The sequence below is a fragment of the Pipistrellus hanaki genome (assembly GCF_964339955.1).
Source record: "Pipistrellus hanaki genome assembly, chromosome: 10".
NCBI classification, from domain to species: Eukaryota; Metazoa; Chordata; class Mammalia; order Chiroptera; family Vespertilionidae; genus Pipistrellus; species Pipistrellus hanaki.
This window is the reverse complement of record NC_140512.1, coordinates 30,422,223-30,441,916: the sequence shown is the minus strand read 5'-3', so window position 1 is coordinate 30,441,916 and position 19,694 is coordinate 30,422,223. Positions and strand designations below refer to the sequence as shown.

General features: G+C 39.8%; 1 protein-coding gene across 1 annotated transcript in view; it reads right to left on the bottom strand.

Moving 5' to 3' along the window:
• Positions 1–1,154: 1,154 nt before the first annotated feature.
• ASB4 (ankyrin repeat and SOCS box containing 4) overlaps positions 1,155–19,694 on the bottom strand; it is a 53,951-nt gene continuing 35,411 nt past the window's right edge. Inside the window, exons 3-5 of the mRNA XM_084896695.1 lie at positions 11,075–11,565; positions 3,899–4,012; positions 1,155–3,691 (exon numbers count right to left, since the gene is read on the bottom strand). Of these exons, the coding sequence (XP_084752821.1) occupies positions 3,503–3,691; positions 3,899–4,012; positions 11,075–11,565 (794 nt within the window). The 3' untranslated portion in view covers positions 1,155–3,502. The remainder of the gene's footprint in view (positions 3,692–3,898; positions 4,013–11,074; positions 11,566–19,694) is intronic.

The window sequence follows — 19,694 nt, the reverse complement described above, 5'->3', positions numbered from 1 at the left end:
ATCATGGAGATGCTCTGAAAATTATAAAATACTGTATAAATATTATGCAGTTTTATTGTGATCATTATTCTATGGGAAGAACAACTGGGAGACATTCAAGAAAATCAGTTCTCAAACATCTCCCATCTCTAACTTTTTTGAACATCTCCCATCTCAAACAATTCTTGACCAAGTTGTTCATGGCAAAATGTCTCAGTTGTGAAATAAAAACTTTAGTCCTCATCCCAGCAAAACTTCCATGCTGATACCTGTGTGACAAAAGAAAGAATGTGCCGAAAGTGGTTTGGCTCAGTGGATAGAGCATCGGACTGCGGATTGAAAGGTCCCAGGTTCGATTATGGTCAAGGGCATGTACCTTGGTTGTGGGCACATACCCAGTAGGGGGTGTGCAAGAGGCAACTGATCGATGATTCTCTCTCATCAATGTTTCTAACTCTCTGTCCCTCTCTCTTCCTCTCTGTAAGAAATCAATAAAATACATAAAAAAGAAAAAGAAAGAAAGAATGTGGGAGTATGAGTCAGTTTACTACTAAACCTGGCGTTGTTAACATCTCAGGAAATTGTGCTGTGAATATTTGTGTGTGTGTTTTGTGTTGATCTGGAATGAAGTAATTCAATTTATATTATTTCTAATGGGGGAAAACGATTCCATTTTAGAACAGCCTTCTGGAATGAATTAGGTTTGAGAACCTTCCTAAGGATCTCAAATAAAACCACACTTAGTGTCAGAAGCACAGTTTTGGAAGGCAAGCACTATGAATGATTCGGCACCTGGATATTTGCCCCTGTAATTGGATTCTTTTTTAAAAGTTTTGAACATGTGCCAGTTCAAAACTTCATGAAGTTTTCACAAACAGATGAGTAACAAAAACACGAGACTCAGTTGCTCTCCCCCACATTGCTAGCCCACTGCAAATGGCTTGCTACTTCCCTTACCTCTATAATCAGCTTCGACTGCTGTGTTTTTTATTAGAAGTCATTGGGTTCAGGAGGGCAGGGCAAAGGAGCGATGTAACACTGGGTAGTTAAAAAATTGAACACAAGTGTGTCTAGATCCTGAGAAAGGGAGAAAACCAGATAGGTGATCTCATATCCAACAAAGGTGCTTTCTCACATATAACTTACAAAAAAGAGACTTTTTTTTTTTTGCCATTAAATGACTGCTTATAGAAACTAACAAAAGCATCATGAGGATATAATTTCCTCTGTTGCTACGCCCCCGGGTTGTGTGAATGGTTAGAATGAAGGAAAATGAAAAACCCAGGAGGAATGAAATGGTGATAACTCAGGAGAGAATGACCCTACAATTTCTTTATTGTTATTAAAACACTCTTGTTCCTATCACAATAGTTTGCATTTTTGCATTTGCCCTTTTCTGTCTTTTGAAAAGACTATTTATTTCCAGGAGCATCTTCTGATTCTTTTTTCTTTCTAAATGTCGGAGAAAACCATCAAACAGGTAGAGTTCTTCAGGGCAAACTGCTGGAAAGTCAGTTAAGAAAAGATCTTCTCCGTAAATAAACAACTCGTGAAGATGAAAGGAAACAGAAGAGCTTTATTTAAGTCCTCCGAGTAAAAGTTCAAAGATGAGAAAAAAGAACTTCAAACCCATGGATAAACGATTTGAAATAGGTAGTCATGTATTACACCCGATGTTTCAGTACAAGCAAGCAGACTGAGAAACAGCGTTTTCTCACGGAAGGAGCATCATGTCTGTTTTATCGCCCACGTCAGTGCATCACAAATGTGTCCACGAGAATATTCCTGAACGTGGAGGCCAGCATGGACCTGTCTGCACTCAGTGTTCTGCCATGTGACCTACGAACTATCTTCTGAAGTTTGTAAACTATCTTCTGAAGGACTGCGTTTTATATAAACAGTTCAGACAAATTTGGTATTTTGTTCCATACTCTAAGTCTTGTCTTAGTACCAAGTACTTCTTCCAAAATCTTTGAGTAAAACTGATACTTTGAGAAGCTATGATTTTCCTACAGGACTTCTAGACTATGAGAACCCCAGTTAAGAAACACATTCTCAGTGGATGGTTTAATACCATCTCTTCTCAAAACTCAAGCATCTAAAGTTAAATAAGATGGAGAACCACACAAATGAAAGAAACCTGCTCACAAATGGCAAACTGATGTGTGTGTGCTTAATGACTTCTGCTCTGACATCTCAAAAGCATTACTAAGGGATCAACAAGAGGGGAAAAAAAAGAAAGAAAGAAAGAAAGAAAGAAAGAAAGAAAGAAAGAAAGAAAGAAAGAAAGAAAGAAAGAAAGAAGAAGCAAATTGGCCTCATAAACCATGAGGTCCAGACGTTCATCATCTATATTTCTCTCTCATCAAACCATTAACAACAAGCCTGTCTAACATACTTCTCTCTCCAACATTTTCAAATTTTTATTTTCAAAAAATGTCTCTTTCTTTGCTTTCTATAGCCAGCCATTGCGAGCAAAGCACTCCTGACCTTCTAGCAAAAATGCTCTGAAATGAAGTCTGTTATATAAAAAGAACAATGTTATCAACTTAAATCTTTCCCTTCACACTAAACAGGAAATCATGCTGAAATAAAACAATATCTAGATGGGTGGAGAAACTTACAGTGATGACATTTCCACTCACAGCAGCAGGAGAACCCCCCTCCTCCACCCCACATCACACAATCCCTTCACTCTATCTTCATGCTTAAAAGAAAACCACACTTTGGAAGGCAAGCACTACGAATGAGTCAGCACCTGTACTCTTGCCCCTGACATTTGACCTTGCACTTTCCCTGCTTGTATGTCTGGATCCGCTGCTAAAATGGTGAGATCCTGGAGGGCAGGAGTCCTTACTTCGGGCTCATCTCTGCACCTCCAGTCTCTGCTCAATGAGAGGGTGTTGAAATGTCCATTGCTGATTATTAAGTGGACTGCCCTTTGTTTTTCATTTCTAAGGTGACTAAAAGCTCTCCTATTTGGACTACGTTCACATGCTTTCTTCACTAAGAATAAGGTGAGGAGTTCCGGTGCGGGTACAGGAGTGTGCAAAACTAGCAACTAGTAATATCAGCTAAGTGGAAATGGGGGAGAGGCACCAGGATTAAGAAGAGGCTGATCACAAAGCCTGCTATTTTGCCAAATGAACAGTAATGTAAACTTATCCCTGAGAAGGGAGATTGGTTGTAGGAAACTCTGGGTCCCATGTCAAATGAGATAATATAGGGAAATTTTACAAAAATATATCAGGTACCTAGTAAGAGCACCTATTCCTATTAGTTATTATGGTTCTGTCTGTACCTTCTGGATACATTCTTGCCTTTGAGAATGCCTTGGCTTTGCTTCTTTATCTCCCCTCACCATGAAACCCTAGGATCAATGACATGACATAGTGTTTGTAAAGTGTTTTTGAAATCCCTGTAGTGTTATAATCAACCCAAGTACCATTTTATTTATGTAAACGGTGTCTACCCAGCGAGTCCACTTAAATATCTGGGATTGGGAACCCCTGTCTCATAAGGCTTAATAAATGATTCCCTCTGGCTCTAAAAGCAAGTACTTTTTCAATGACAATGGGAGGGAAAGCAGAGGAATTACTCTGTGGCATCTGTTGTGCAACGTTCTTCGGATGGCGCATCTCGATAAATGCATGAGAGTCCTTGGAGAGTTGCTGCACACCGTGAAGAGAGAGTGGTAAAAATCCCAGTACCTCTGAAAAGGAAGGGGAGGCAGGTTAGAGTCAGAAAAGCACCCCTGTTGCCATCCCAAGAAATCAACAATGATGATTTTAGGCCCGACTTTCTACATAACGGCAGCTATCCAGGGTCTCTGATAGCAAGACAGATCCTTTCCGGTACTTGCATTGCAGTCTGGAAGTACTTTACAGGGAAAACCAGAGGAAGCGAATGGATTCTTTACCTCCAAGTCATCGTCAGGGATGGCCCGTTTCCACTTCACATTCCACTTGATGTGTTCGTAGGCGTTGACGACCACTTCGATTGCTTTGGGACAGGAATGGCAAGCCTGGATCACCTGCAGGTGAAGCAGAGTTCCATGTGTTTAATGCACATATATGATTCAGCCATTCCACTCACAGAGATGTCGTGAACGTATTGACCTGTTGGGCTCCTTCGAATGCTGAAATGCTTTTTGAAAGGGCTCATGACTTTAAGTATCCACACACTGCCACCCCCCATGGAAGGATTAATAACATCAGATTAATTTCCTTCACCGTCCTGAAGTAAGTGAAAAAAAGAAGTTCTAACAAAGAAGGTGGGAGCTGAGGTGCATGCCCTGCCCTTACAGCACTCACACCTCCCAGCAGCTTCTGTGGCCACCAGAAGACCTCTGGCTCCTTTCTGCCAAGATGGCCCTGTCTCTGGAAATCCTTTGGGTGTGGCCTGTTTTCATTTCAAAGTGACCCAGCTGGCTCTTCAATGTGACCTACAACTGGTCCACAAGAAACTTGTATCTCTGTCCCATCATCAGCAGCAAAAGCACTCATGATTCCTAATTTTGTCACCTTCATTTCCTTTGCCAACAGGCAAGCGGCTTCTGCCATGGACTTTCTCCTTTACATTTTCTCATCATGAGTTACACATCAATTTCATTTTTCTATTGAACATATCAAGCTCTCTGCAGAGAGAATAATCCACTATCATCAACCCATAGCGGGTACGCAGGTGGGCTTGATCCAGAGATCTATTGCTATGGGACTTCTGAAGAGACAGTATTTCTGAGTCTAAAGAAAGTGTAATTCAAAGGATTTCTATCTGGGTACATGGCTGTCATGGTAGGCAGGTAATTAATTGTCCAGGATCTTGATCTTGGAAAAATTCAGGCAAATGGGCCTGATTTTTTTTTTTTCCTGTAGCTGAAATGAGGATTGCATATATGTTGCTCTATGCAAAAGAGACAGAGAAAACTTGAGGCTGACTAGTTGCTTCAAACACTAGTTATAAACTATCATCATAGTATCATAGAATGTTAGGGTTGCAAGGAATCCCAGAGATTATTCAATCCCCCTAATTTGGAGATAAGGGAATTGAAACCCAGAGAGGTTCAAATTAAGAGGAAATATAGTCTTGTGTTTCCTTCATCTGAGTTTAGTGCTCTTTTAAGTACATTCTCATGATCTTATTTTAATCCTTAGGTTAAAATAAATAAATAAATAAATAAATAAATATCCTTAAGTAATGACTGGTGAAATAAATGGTTGAGGACACAAATCCCATTGTAGAGACATTTTAAAACAAAAGAGACTGTCTTCCACAATTATTTTAGGTTGGACCTTTGTGACTGCAAAGATGTTGCTAGTGATATAAAAATAGCATCCATCCGGACCTCCATATATTGTACATTGTTCTCTAAAGACCTCCAGATGCAGCCCTTCTGGAAGGATGAGCCATGGTGAGAAGTATGTTGGTAAGTACTTGAGTAACCCAAAATAAAGATTTAAATTTAAGAGTTATCAGTACAGGGATGATAGCTGAAATTAATCCAAGGCCTGAATCAAGCATCTACTTATACTGGAATTATGAAAACAAAAAAGCATGAAGAAGTCAGAAAGTTTATAATGAGGCTCTGCATGCGGTTTAGTTGTCCACTCAGAAAACTGAGCTCTAGGCTCTGCATCAGTTTCCCAGGCCACACACATTCTTCAGGAAAGCCACACTGGATATATTTAAAGACAGAGTGCCCACACCCCAACGCAGTACTTTGTCCCTAGGGCTTCCTTACCTCTCTCCCTTCTTGCCAACACTGAGGACACAGAACAGATGTGGATGAAAGTTACTCTCCCCTTACAACGTATTACCTACTTCTCAACGAGGGTTTCCAGATTCACAAATAAAAATAACAAAGGCCCTAGCCGGCTTGGCTCAATGGATAGAGTGTCGACCTGCGGACTGAAGTGTGGCGGGTTTGATTCAGTCAAGGGCATATGCCTGGGTTGTGGGCTCGATCCGCAGTGGGGGACGTGCAGAAGGTAGCTGATCAATGATTCTCTTTTATCATTGATGTTTCTATCTCTCTCTCCCTCTCCTTTCCTCTCTGAAATCAATAAAAATATATTTTAAAAAAATAATAAAGGCTGTCCAATTAAATTTGAATTTCAGGTAGACAACAAAGAATTTTTAGTATAAGTATTGTATATCCCAAATGTTGCATAGTCCACATTTATATTAAAAATTACTTAGACTTTATCTGAAATTCAGATTAACTGATCATCCTGTTTTTTGTCCGGCAACCCTCTTCCCAGCCCCTATTCAGAAAGTGTTCAGACTAAGTCATGGACACAGGAAGGGACTTCATTCACAGGTCAGGAGCCTCACTTCACACATTTGGAGCTTCAATTTGCACCTGGCCTACTCCCATCTATCACAGGGAGATAACTTCTCACTTTTCATTAAAGTAAAAAAAAAAAAAAATCAAATAGTTCTTAACCTTCAGTCTTTAGATGCACAGACTCCAAAGCTCCCACTGCCGTCATTAGGTTTTGCTGACACGGATGGCTAGGTTTTCTGCTAACATAAAGACAGGGCCTGCGGCGGGAAAGGCTCCTTTAGCCTGACAACCCTCCAGCCATCTTCACTGGCCGGTTGGGCTTCTTATAGGACTAAGACAGCTAGCGAGGTACACCTTCTTCAGGCCTCAGTAATTATTGCACAAAGCAATAACAACAACACAAAAGACCCTTACGAGACAGCAAACTCTAAATCATCCTGGGAACCTTGACCTCCACATGAGGAAGAACTAGTTTGGACCTAGAAGCAAGAAGCTTCTGCTGTGTTTTTTTTTTTCCTGAGAAACAGAAGCTGCCCCATGAACTGCACCTTCTGTGTGTCTCTAATCATCCTTCATGGGAGAACAATTGGTCAAAAAGTCTCTTTCTTCAGTGGTGGCAACTGGAGAGACCTTTTAGATACTTTTTGCTTCATCATTCTATACCTAAAAACATAGATTATAGAATAGATTCTAGATAAATCTCCTGTCATCCTTCCAAGGCAAGTGGTACCTTTTAAGTCACTTCAGGAAAAAAATTCTAAACTACTTCTGCCCTTTTATGTTAATATATTTGTGTGCAGAAAGGTACTTTCTAATTAAAGAGACATCGTGTACCCTGGGCATCATATACAGCACAGTTCAACAGCAGAAATCATCCTTCCCTCCCCAAACCCTCACATACCTTTGCCTCCCGTAGAAAAATGTCTTTCCTGCCCTACCAGAAAACCCAATCTTGGCTCCCTGGGGTGTCGCTGCTTTTTGAATTATGCTGAGAGGGAAAAAATCAAATGTCCTTTTGTACCCTGGAAAGCAATTGCAGACCATATAATTCTTTCCCCCACCTTACGTAATTTATACATTGGCTTTCGGTGAAATACACCCTCTGCAAATGTGCTTTGTATTTGGAAGACAGCATCTTCAGCTCTCTGACCTTGTTCCTTGTAAATAAGGCAACAGAATTCCCCATCCACAAGAGAACAAATCACTTCATCTTCTATATAAATGAGTCAGTCATTCATTTACTTGTCGTAAAGATGACTTTCTCTTTGGAAAGTTGGGCTGGGTAGTAGCTGTTCTAAATCACTGTGGAGAATCTGCATAGTAACAGTAACTTGAATATAGTTTTTCTTCAGTTTCCTTTGGAAAGGGGCCAGTTCTCTCTTACTGTTGGGTAAGGACAGAATGTTTATAATACCAGTCATCCACCAGTGGCCGACTCAATCCTAAATCACTTCAGTGTATGGCCAAACTAGAGGAACTCAGCGGAGCAAAACAGAACTGAATAAGAATGTGTTAATGGTGGATAAAATGTCCTTGGCACACATAACTGTGTGCCTATTTTACAGGCTAGTGGAGCCCTCGGGACTAAAGGGAAGACTTTTTCGCTGGACCAAGTGTTCACTTTGGGAAGAGGAGGAAAGGAAACAATTTTGTTGAGCAGCATTACCAGGGTCAATGTTGTCCAGGATGGACTCACATACTCCTTAGATTACCCTGAAAAGTTGATATTTTTACCTTCTTTTTTCAGATGAGAACATTGGAATCTAAAAGATTGAGGAGCTTGTTCAGAAATCATACAGCTAGTAAATGGCCAAGCCAAAACTCATGCCCCTGCTTACTAAGCTGCTGCCCCTAATCCTTCTCGTTGGTACCTCTCGGAGGACTGCTTTTGTGGAGAGGATCTGGGGCCTTCCTCATATTCACAAGACTTCTTTCTGGAGGACAGAAACTCTGTTTAAAGGCTCATTGTTCCTAATCTGGCTCTTGAAGGAGAATGAGGAGAGGGTCTTTTAGTTGCTCAGAGACCTCTTTTATCCACAATCAACCAGCAGTGAGTTTCAGAATAAAGCTCAGCATTTAGTCTCTAGACAGGCTCATATGTTGTCTCTCCTGGTTGGAAAGGCCCCTGTGAGTAAACCAGACCCGGGAGCACTGATTCCACTACTCAGCGGACATTAGTGATAACAATACGTATAGCCATCATTCGTTCACTGCATCTGGCTTCCTATACCGTAGTCCTGATGAAGACTCCCAAGTTTGTACCTCTGGGCAGGACCTTTCCCTGAACACCAGATTCCTACATCAAACTGCCTACCTGACATCTCCACCTGGATGAATAGTAGGCATCTCAAGCAAAGCAGAACCCTGATCCTCGCTTCAAATTCAGCTCCACCTGCCTTGTTTCTATCTCAGGAAATGGCCCTTGATTCTTTCTATTCCTTGGGCAAAATCCCTGAAGTTATCCTTGACTCCTCTCTATTCCTGAAGGCCCACAGATAATCAACCAGCAAAGCTCATTGACCCCCTCTTCAAAGCCTGCCCTGAATCTGACCATTTCTTAGCACATTCACCATTTCCACTGTGGGGCTAAGCCACCCTCATGTCTTATCTAGATTATTGCAATACTTTTGCCTCCCCCCCTCACTCCACCCCATAGTTATTCTCCAACAGGCTGTCCAAAGGGTCCTTATGGAATATAAGTCAGACTATGCTTCCCAGCTCAAAATTCTTCAGTGGCTTTCTCTCTCCTTCAGAGTGAAAAACCAAGGACATAACCATGGCCTAACGAGGCCATAAATATGGTCTGTAAACCACCCTCATGTACACCTCTCTGACTTCTCTTCCTCCTTACTCACTCCACTCCAGCCACTCTGGCTTCCTGCTTTTCCTCAGACATGCTTAGCTTTCTCCTACTGCAGGATCTTTGCATCTGCTTTTCTATATACCTCGGCTGGTCTTCCCCCAGTTCAGGTAGTCAAATGGCTGCTCTTCCATGTCCTTATTTTCTCTAATCACCTTTGTAAAACAGCATATATGTAAACACATAGGTGTAGATGTCTGGTCATTATTTTATTGTCTTTACATTGCTTTATTTTTCTCCATAGCTCCGAACAGATCAGGGTATATTTGTTTGTTTGTTATTTTGTTTTGTTGTTGTTTTTTATGTCTCCCATTAGAGAGTATATTCTATGAAGGCCTTTTTTAAATTATTGCTGTTGTTTATTGCTTTATCTCTAGCTCCCAAAACAATGCCTGGCACATAGTAGATACTCAGTAAATATATCTTAAAATAAAATGAATAAAGTTGACCACTTACTCTCTGTGACTTTAGGAAAATATCTCAATGCTATTATCTTTCAAATGAAGGTAATGCCCATGTCTTTCTCGGAGGTTATTATAAAAATAAAATGAAATCTGTAAAAGCCAATTGAGAACTCAACAAAGGACATTATCATAACATTATTTTTATTTCTTATTCCTTTTCATCATAATCATTTGAGACTTTCTATGAAAAAATTATTATGTTCCAGAACATTGTGAGTATTACATATAATTCTAAAGGGAAAATGACTTCATTGTCCATTGAAATATTGACAAGAAACAAATCCCTATGAGATTACAAAATTCACTGGCATCATATCTACAGCTGAACACCCCCTGGGTTATCCATGTGGAGTTTGCCATGACTGGGAACACTCCCCTTAAATTCTTTAGTGAAACTTTTCTTCCAATTAAGCCTCACAGTGCAGGACTTCAGATCAGTCTCTGATACTTGACCAATGAAGGAAGTAGAATTTGGCTGTGAACTTAATAAAACTGTCCACCGGCTTTCTGTGGTCCTTATTCAGTTGTTTTAAACCTGAAACGCCTCTGCTTCTTGTTAATTTTTTTTTTAGAACAAGTGAGATCCTTTGTATAGTGTTATTTGATTGATTTTAAAGTGAAATGCATTTTGGTTTCCAAGTTAATTACTGTCATCAACCTAATTCCTCTATGGTCATTTACCATGGCATATTAAAATTCTTTCTTTATGTATTTCTCTCTCCCACTAGATTCTAAGCTACCTGAAAGTAGGTATTATGTCTTAGTCATATCAGCATTGTTAACATATGGCCCCTGTTAGCCCATCTGAGATTATCAATATATATATATTTTTAAATAAAGGCTATGCAGTGTGATATTGCAAGAATAGACACTAGGCCAAAGGATGTAAAGTTGAATCCTGGCACTGCCACTGTGTGAGATCAGGCAAATTGCTTAACTACCCTGTGCCTCTGTTTCCTCCTTTATAGAGAAAGGATCATATTATTGTTCCTCTCACAGGGTTGTGATAAGAATTAAAATATAAAAATGCAAAATGCTTATCACAGGGTGCTGAATAAATACAACTCACTATATATATAATAAATATAACTATTAAGTACTCAATAAACATTACCTTTCACTAAATGCAAAGTTGAGTGGCCCATTCATGCCAATTCATTCCCAAGCAGTTTCAGTCATCTTTAGATCAGACGTTCCGCTCAAGAGAGACAGCAAGTGTACGCCTGCCTGAGCCCATTCACCTCTCCTGCAGACTTCAAGTGGCTTCTGATCTTTCCCAGTTCAGTCCCTCCGGAAGCTACTGCCAGTTTCCTGGTGTTCACCCAAGACAGGGAAGATGGCCTGGCCCTCTTCTGTTCATTACCTGCTCTCATGACACGTGCACACGGAAGGCCAGGTAGAGGATCAGAAGCAATTAACCCAAAGATGCAAGCCTCAAGCTTGGGGGGTGGGGGGAATGTAGGGGAAGGAAAGACACAGCCTCACCTTATGGAACTGCGGGGGGTATATTCGGGCAGCCCCATGGTTCAGCAGTAGCTGGTAGCAGATCTCGGGCTGGGCGGCGGGCCGCACGGAGGTGACCTTCAGCACGTACTGGATGGCCGCGCAGCCGTTGATGTCCATGAGGTTGGCCTCGGCGCCCGCTTCCAGCATCATGTGCATGAGCACGTGGTCGCAGTTCCAGGCCGCCTTGTGGAGCGGAGACTTGAAGTCGTCGTCCCTGGCGTTGACCTCCGCGTGGTAGTCGAGCAGCATGCGGCACACGAGGTGGTGCTCCGGGCTGTACTCCTGCTCCTTGAAGCGGAGGGCCCAGTAGGTGGCGATGGCCAGCGGCGTCTCCATGTGGGCGTTCACGCTGTCCACCACGGCGCCGTGCTCCACGTAGAAGGCCACCAGCTCCGAGAGGCCGAAGTGGGCGGCTGTGTGCAGGGGGGTCTCTTCGTCCTGGTTGTTGGTCTTCATGTTCACGTTCGCCCCTGGGAAGGGAGATGGAGGAAGCCGATTATTTTAAACTTGTGTTGAGCTTATGCCCAAGGAGGTTCAGGAAACAGGACTTTCCCTTTCCACTTCTGACTGCCATCCCTGACCCCTGGTGTCTCCCCATTCTCTTTCTGGGCCCCATGGAAGCCTGTCCTTTGGCATAACAGTGCCATCTGCTGGACAAGCAGCAAGTGCACTAGGGTGGGGTATAAGGGTGGTGGTGGGAAGGGGGTGCGAGTAGAGAGCAAAGGATTTCAGGCTGTTTGTTGAGTTTTAGTTCTTACTTTTAGGTGGGTTGGGAAAGACAAAGTGGTACCTATAACTAATCACTTTTTTTTTTTATCAGTAAAATAGCAAACATCATTGAAAGTTTATACCGCAATCTTTGAAGCTCATACAAGTAGTTTTAAAAATCACCAGTTTCTTGGAATATTTCACACAGCCATGTTTTTCTTCTTTCCAAGCAGAAAAGCCTGAAGGTTTGGTCCAGGCAAACTTGAGTGGCATGTTTGACAGACAGAACTAGAGCCGCCCAAGGCTGCCAGGCTCCCTTGGAATACAATGGGGGGAAAACAACCACCACAAATACTTCGACCTCCAAACTAGCCTAAAGGTCGTTTTCCATCAAAAGGGTGGAAGGAAGCCAGTAGAATAATGGAAATACCCATTGAAAGAAAGACAAGTCCAGTGGTGAAGGTTGGTGGTTGAACATCCACCTAAGAACTAGGCCACCGGGAGATTCCCAGTCAAGTCACATGCCTGGGTTTCCGGCTTGGTCCTCAGTTGGGGGCATGCAGGAGGCAGCTGACTGATGTTTCTCTCTCGTGGATGCTTCTATACCTCTCCCTTCCTCTCTCTTAAAATCAATAAAATATTTTTAAAAGAAAAAGAAAGATAATGGCTGTTAGAAATAAATTTTTAGTACTTGGAAAACTCCTTAGGAATTATTTAATTTAAACCCACTTATGTAAAACAGGCCAGAAAACTGATGTGAGTTTTATTTTTCTGATAGGAAATGTTAAGAACTAAAATGGTCAACTTGAGAAGCTGAAATTTTCCTTCTCTGCCTAATTTAAGGGGTGACCCAAATGATCCTTGGGGCCTACTATATTATCGATTCTACTGGAAATATATATAGCTACTTCAAGTATAAATATTGAGATATTTGTTATTATTATGCCAGCAACAAATATTTATTAAGTACTTAATGTGGGCAACATTATGAGCTAAAAGCTTTTCATATGTCGCCTCATGGAATCTTCCTAGTATTTCTTTGCAGTAGGTACAATTTTAAAATATATTTTTTATTGCTTTTTTACAGAGAGGAAGGGAGAAGGATAGAGAGTTAGAAACATCGATGAGAGAGAAACATCGATCAGCTGCCTCCGGCATACCCTCTACTGGGATGTGCCACAAGCAAGGTACATGCCCTTGACCAGAACCGAACCTGGGACCCTTGAGTCTGCAGCCTGATGCTCTATCTACTGAGCCAACCAGTTAGGGCAGTAGGTACAATTTTTACCCTAATTTTATAACTAAAGAAATTTGTACTTAGGCTAATAACCACACCAAGCTAAGAAGTAAAGAGGTTGGCCGAAGCCAGTTTGGCTCAGTGGTAGAGCGTCGGTCTGCGGACTAAGGGGTCCCAGGTTCGATTCCAGTCAGGGGTATGTGCATTGGTTGCGGGCGCATCCCCGGTGGGAGGTGTGCAGGAGGCAGCTGGTCGATGTTTCTCTCTCATCGACGTTTCTATTGTAGCTCTCTATCTCTCTCCCTTCCTCTCTGTAAAAAATCAATAAAATATATTAAAAAAAAAAAAAAAAAAAAAACGAAGAAGTAAAGATGTTGGAAAACAGCCTGGTCAACCAAAGGATTTATATGCATGCATATAGGCATAAGCAATGATGCAGACAACAGGGGGTGAGGATGAGGGCAAGACTGGGAAACATGGGGGAACAATGAGAGGGATAAGCACATATTTGTAATACCTTAATCAATAATAAAAAATAAAAAAAAACAGACAGCCTGACTTCAAAATCTCTTACCACAGTTCTATTCTTTCCACTTCGTTGTTTTTCTAGAAAAGTTTTCTGTATTTCATGCTTGATATTGAAAAACTTGAAATGAGTATAGAAATCAAGCTGCAGTTTATTAATTTAAAAATATCTGTTCTCCAAATATTGCTCCTCTGTGCCCTTTTTTATGGCATTCTCCGATCATATGGAACATATTTGAGAAAAGCAATACTCCTACAAGTGTGCTCAGGATTCTGTACAAAATCAACTCCCCCTCCTCCCCGAGGTTTCTGAGGGCACATTGCTCCGTAAACTCTGAGATTGTCAGTAGCCTAACTTGCAGAAAGCGGAATTATAACCCAAGAGTGTCATGCACAGAGCCATCTGTGTTCATCAGTATTCTGCCCCAGAGAAGTCCTGGGTCAGGACTCCTTTTAGGTCAGCCTTTCTTTTCCCTGGAGTGCAAAGCCATGAATAAGAATGTCTTCCCAGAAGCCTTATTTAGGGTCACCGGAAATGCTGGAGAGTTTCCAGTAAGGAAGGGAATCAAAGGGTCAGGATGAAAATTTTACAGGCCAAATCAGAACAAACCACATTCTTTTTATTTTTAAATGTACTTTCTGCATAGAGGGTCCTTATTTTTATAGTATTTGGATTGTGTCTTTGAATGCTTTATATTTCCAGGGACTACATAAAATGGGATGATTTGACTATTTTTTAATTCTAGATTTTGGGGAATTTTAAAAAATATATTGTTAATGCAGAAACACAATGCATTAGTGTCCTAGAACTGTTGTGACAAAGTACCACACACTAGGTAGCTTATTTCATAGTTCTGGAGACTAGAAGTTTGAATTTAAGGTGTGGTCAGAGCTTGCTCTCTCTGGCTCCTTCTGAGGGCTTTAAGGGAGAATCTGTCTCATGCCTTCTCCTAGCTTGTGGCGATGCCAGGAATCCTTGGTGTTCGTTGGCTTGTCAATGTCACTCCAAGATGTGCCTCCATCTTCACATGGTGTTCTGTATCTCTGTCTTCACAGACCTGTCTTCTTATAAGGACACAAGTCCTACTGCAATAGGGGCCCATCTTGCTCCTATTTGTCTTAACTAATTACATCTGCAACAACCCTATCTTCACCTACTGAAGTATTAGGGATTAGGACTTCCATATACCTTCTTTTTGAGGGGGGTGGGGTGAGAGTACACAATTCAACCCATAACACGTAACATGCATTACATAATATTTAAAAATACATATGTCCAGTTTTAAAATATTGTAAATAAAGCCATCTCTCATATCTCTCATGTAATTGTATCCCAGATCAAAAAATGAAACACTAAAAAAGAAGAAGAAGAAATCAAACACTTTCAGACCCAGAGACTCCCTTTCCTATCTATCTTTCTCTATTCAACTCCTCCATCTTGCCTGAGATAATTATTATCCTGACTCTTTTTTTTTAAAATCTACATTTTTAATTAATATTTTACAGAGAAGGAGAGGGATAAAGAGTTAGAAACATCAATGAGAGAGAAACATCGATCAGCTGCCTCCTGCACACCCCCTCTGGGGATGTGCCCACAACCAAGGTACATGCCCTTGACTGGAATCAAACCTGGGATCCTTCATTCTGCAGGCCAACACTCTATCCACTGAGCCAAACAGGTCAGGGCTATTATCCACTTATGATAATCATGTCTTTGTAATTCTTTATACTTTACCACCTTTATTTATATCTCTAATTAAAATAGTTTGATTTTATTCATTTTTAACTTTATGTAAATGGACTAAAATGCACATTCTTTTATGACTTGCTTCTTTCATTCAACATTATATTTGTGAAAATAGTTTGTATTGTGGTGTTTAACTCTCCTTTGTTCATTTAATTGTGTTCTATTTCATAGCATGAGTAACCCACAATTCATCCATCCTACTGGTACTGGGCATTTCCAGTTTCAGGTTATTCCAAACACTGCTGACAGAGCGTTCTTGTGGATTCTCAAACCCTGGGACTTTTGGTAGGGTTTTTCTGAGTTCCATACCTATGAGAGGAATTGCTGAGTCATTGGACAGCCTTAGAGGGTATAAAAAATGTGCTGTACCAGTTTCCACTCCCATAAGCCATGAGTTAGGGTTCTTATTGTGCCATATGCTTGTCAACATTTGGTATTTTCAGTCTATTTAATTTTAATCGGTCTGGTGGGTGTATAGTGACATCTCATTGTATATGACTGTTTGTTTTCCTAGTTAACAACTCAGTTAGCCATATTTAAATATTTTTTATTGACCAACATTGCCTTTTGTTTACTATTGTAAACATTTCCATGTTGTCATATAATCATTTTAAATATCATTTAAAAACAACTATATAATATTCCATAGAGTGAGTTTACCTTACTATTGGGTATAAAACTTTTTTTCTAAAAATTTTTGAACTTATGACAAATACTACAATTAAAAATTCATAAGTAAATTTCAGGATTATTTCCTTGCCATAAATTTTCCAAAAATAGATTCATTAAGATGAACCATGAACTATTGTAAGGAACTTAATGAATAATTGCCAAACATTATATTTATATTTCTTTCATTGATGTGAAAGAGTGCTATTTCACTCATCAGTTTGTGGTTATATATTTTTTTAATGTTTTGTTAGTTTAGAAGTAAAAAAAATGGTCTCTTTTCAAAAATGTGAATTCGTTTAATTTTTAGATTTTGAACATTTTTTTTTTGTAATTACTAACAAGTGGTATTTCTTATTTGGCTAAATGTCCAAAATTTTTGTCCTTTTATACATTAAAGCTTTTCTGTTTTGTTTACATATATATGAGTCCTTCATCAAATTAAAGTGTAATTTTGTGTTTTCATAATTGTTATAAAATTTTAAACCAGTTTACTTGGACTTTCTTAAATACAATGATGCTAAAGAGGAAGAGAGAGAGGAACATCGATCGATGTGAGAGTTTAGCATCAATGTGAGAGCTTAACATACATAGATCAGCTGCCTCCTGCAGGGATCGAGCCTGCAATTCAGTCATGTGCCCTAACCAGGAATCGAACCAGCAACCCTTTGGTGCATGGGACAATATTCACCCAACTGACCCACACTGGACAGGGCCAAACAAGTGTGTGTGTGTGTGTGTGTGTGTGTGTGTGTGTGCTTTAAACATTAGAATGTCCTATTCCTCTCAGAGGTTACAAAACTATCTAGATTAATTAAAATTCAGTTTTATCATAGATTTTTTAAAATGTTTAATATTGGACTCATCTGGAACTTATTTTGATGTGGATATCAATTTAGGAAGAATTGACAGTCTTACAATATAAAGTCTTTCCAGCCAAAAACATGGTCTGTTTCTCTAAAAGATTTTCTTTACATTCTGTAAACTATATTATCCCATCCCACCCCTAACCCTACCCCCATTTTTTTACAGTAATTTTCATTCTACAGGAGCAGGGTAAATTATTTCTGAGACAAAATAATTTTAAATGAGAGAAGGCCTTTCATGAACCTTTTAATGCATGCAAGATGATCTCCAGAAGTAGTCTGGAATAATTGCAAGTGAATGCACTAAAAATTTTAATTTGTACTGTTTAATAAAAAACAAGAACTTTCCAGATTTCACTGGTAGGCAAAGGAGACATGGATATGTGTGCACCAAGAATGGGATGAAGAGAGGAGATAGGAGATAGGATCACAATGTGAACACAAAGTGAGAATTGGCCACAGAAATGGTACCTGGCCAGCTAGGCCAGGACAGTCCCCAGGAAAAGATAACCCTGAGGCCAGGATTGCCGAGGGACACAGTACTAATCAGTATTAATTTTGTTTCTGTTCTCCCAGTCTGTGCAATTGTCTCCTTTTATAATCCCCCAATGAAGAATAATTTTATGAATCCTGGTAATAAGACCTCCTATTCCTTATTTCTTTTCCAAAGTCAAACTGCTTCCCAGTGCCTATTGCTAGGTTGGAGGATCCTGGGTGTCACCATTGTGGCTCCATCTGCTGGGCGTTGCTACTCCCTGCAGGATACCAGCTGGCCCTCACAGCCTCCCAAATACCATTACTTCAAAAGCTACATGACAGTGCAAGCAAGAAGAGGTCTCTGACTCTATGGAAACTGTCACCATGCTTGCTCTAGTTTTCTTTCTTCCAAGAAAAAATTTTACATTAAAAATCAGCCCATTTCGCCTTTCTTCCTTCCCTTTCTGTCTCCACAAAGATAACTACTAAAGTTGATTTTTGTCATTGTAAACTTTGTTCTTTTATTACTCATATATTTACCCACAAACAACATATATTATTGTTATATGTTCTTAAAAACGGTGTAAATGGTATCTCACTTTTGCAATCTGTTTTGATCAATCACATTACGTTTGGAGTGGGGAACTGATTTTTTCTTTTTTATTTCAACTGCTAAACAGAACGACATTGAATAATTAAGTACAGCTTAAGCATTCCTCTGCTAAAGAAAGTTAAGTTGTTTTAGATTTTTGAAAATAGCAAGTACCTTTCAAATTGTGCAGGAGTTTCTTGAGAGAGAGAAATAGAATTACTGGGTAGTAGTGTATGAACATTTTCAACTATATAAAATTATACTCATTAGTGCTTATATCAATTTATATGTACATCGGTACAGCTTAAGTACTTCCAACCCTGGATACTGTCAAACAGATTAATGTTTGCCAATTAGATGGTATGAAAAGATGTTTTGATTTGGTTTGCATTTCCCTGGTTACCAGTAAAGTTGAACGCCTTTGCATATGTTTACAGGCAATAAATTGCATAAATTGCATAAATTGTCTATTCATAGCCTCTATGCACATTTCATTGGGATTTTTGTGTTTTTCTTATTTATTTTGTAGGATATACATAAGATCATTATTGAGAAAATAATAAAAACTTTATTGAAGTAAAAGGACTTAAATTTAAATAAAGGGCAAGCTTTGCTATGTTCATGGGTAGGACGATTCACTGCTGTAAAGATGGCAATTCTTCCTGAATTGATCTATAAATTTAATGCAATTAAAACATTATTTTCACAGAATTTGTATAGAATAAAGAGCAAGTGAACCTTAGAAAAAAAGTGGGAAAAGATGAAAAGGAAAGAAGAGATGGTGAAGAAGGGGTACTTCCCCTATCAGATATCCCAGCAAACTATAATTAAAGCACTGTGGCACTGATACATAGAGAGACAGTTAGACCAATGAGATATAATGGAGAGCCCAGAAACATACCTACTTACAAACAGCATCTGTAATGGCAGATGGGGCAGTACCAATTGGTGGAGAACTAATGGGCTGTTTGATAAAAATATTGGGACCAAACACTATCGGTTTCGTACAAGCACAAATGTGAGCTTGGGTGTTGAGTGTTTGTGTGAATGTGCCTGGGTATTAAATTTCAGCTACATCAAAGGCGGATGAAAAGCTAAATAATCAACTTCTAAAATATAGACTTATCCAGGGGATCACTTCGTAAGTTCTTTAAATGACTAAGCACTGTGCTGTCTGTACACCTGAAACTAATATAATATTGAATGTCAACTGTAGTTGAAAAATAAAATAAATAAAATAAACATGTAGGAGTACTCTGTAAAAATAAATAAAATAAACATGTAGGAGTACTCTGCAAAATAAATAAAATAAACATGAGAGGGTACTTTGCAAACACAATGACTACATATGGAGAGCTGCCCATTCCCTAACTTTCCAGAGACAGTTTTATTCAGGACTTCTCTTAGAACTACATGATCCAGCCGAAACCGGTTTGGCTCAGTGGATAGAGTGTCGGCGTGCAGAGGAAAGGTCCCGGGTTCGATTCCGGTCAAGGGCATGTACCTTGGTTGTGGGCACATTCCCAGTAGGGGGTGTGCAAGAGGCAGCTGATGGATGATTCGCTCTCATCGATGTTTCTAACTTTCTATCCCTCTCTCTTCCGCTCTGTAAAAAATCAATAAAATGTATTTTTTTTAAAAAGAACTACATGATCCAGCCCTTGACTAGATCTGAAACAGAATCCTCCACTTCTTTGGCCTGCCCTTCTAAAAGAATTTTAACTGCTGCCTTTGATTTTGTAATCACTAAACTACAGTTATTTTCAACACTTCTATGC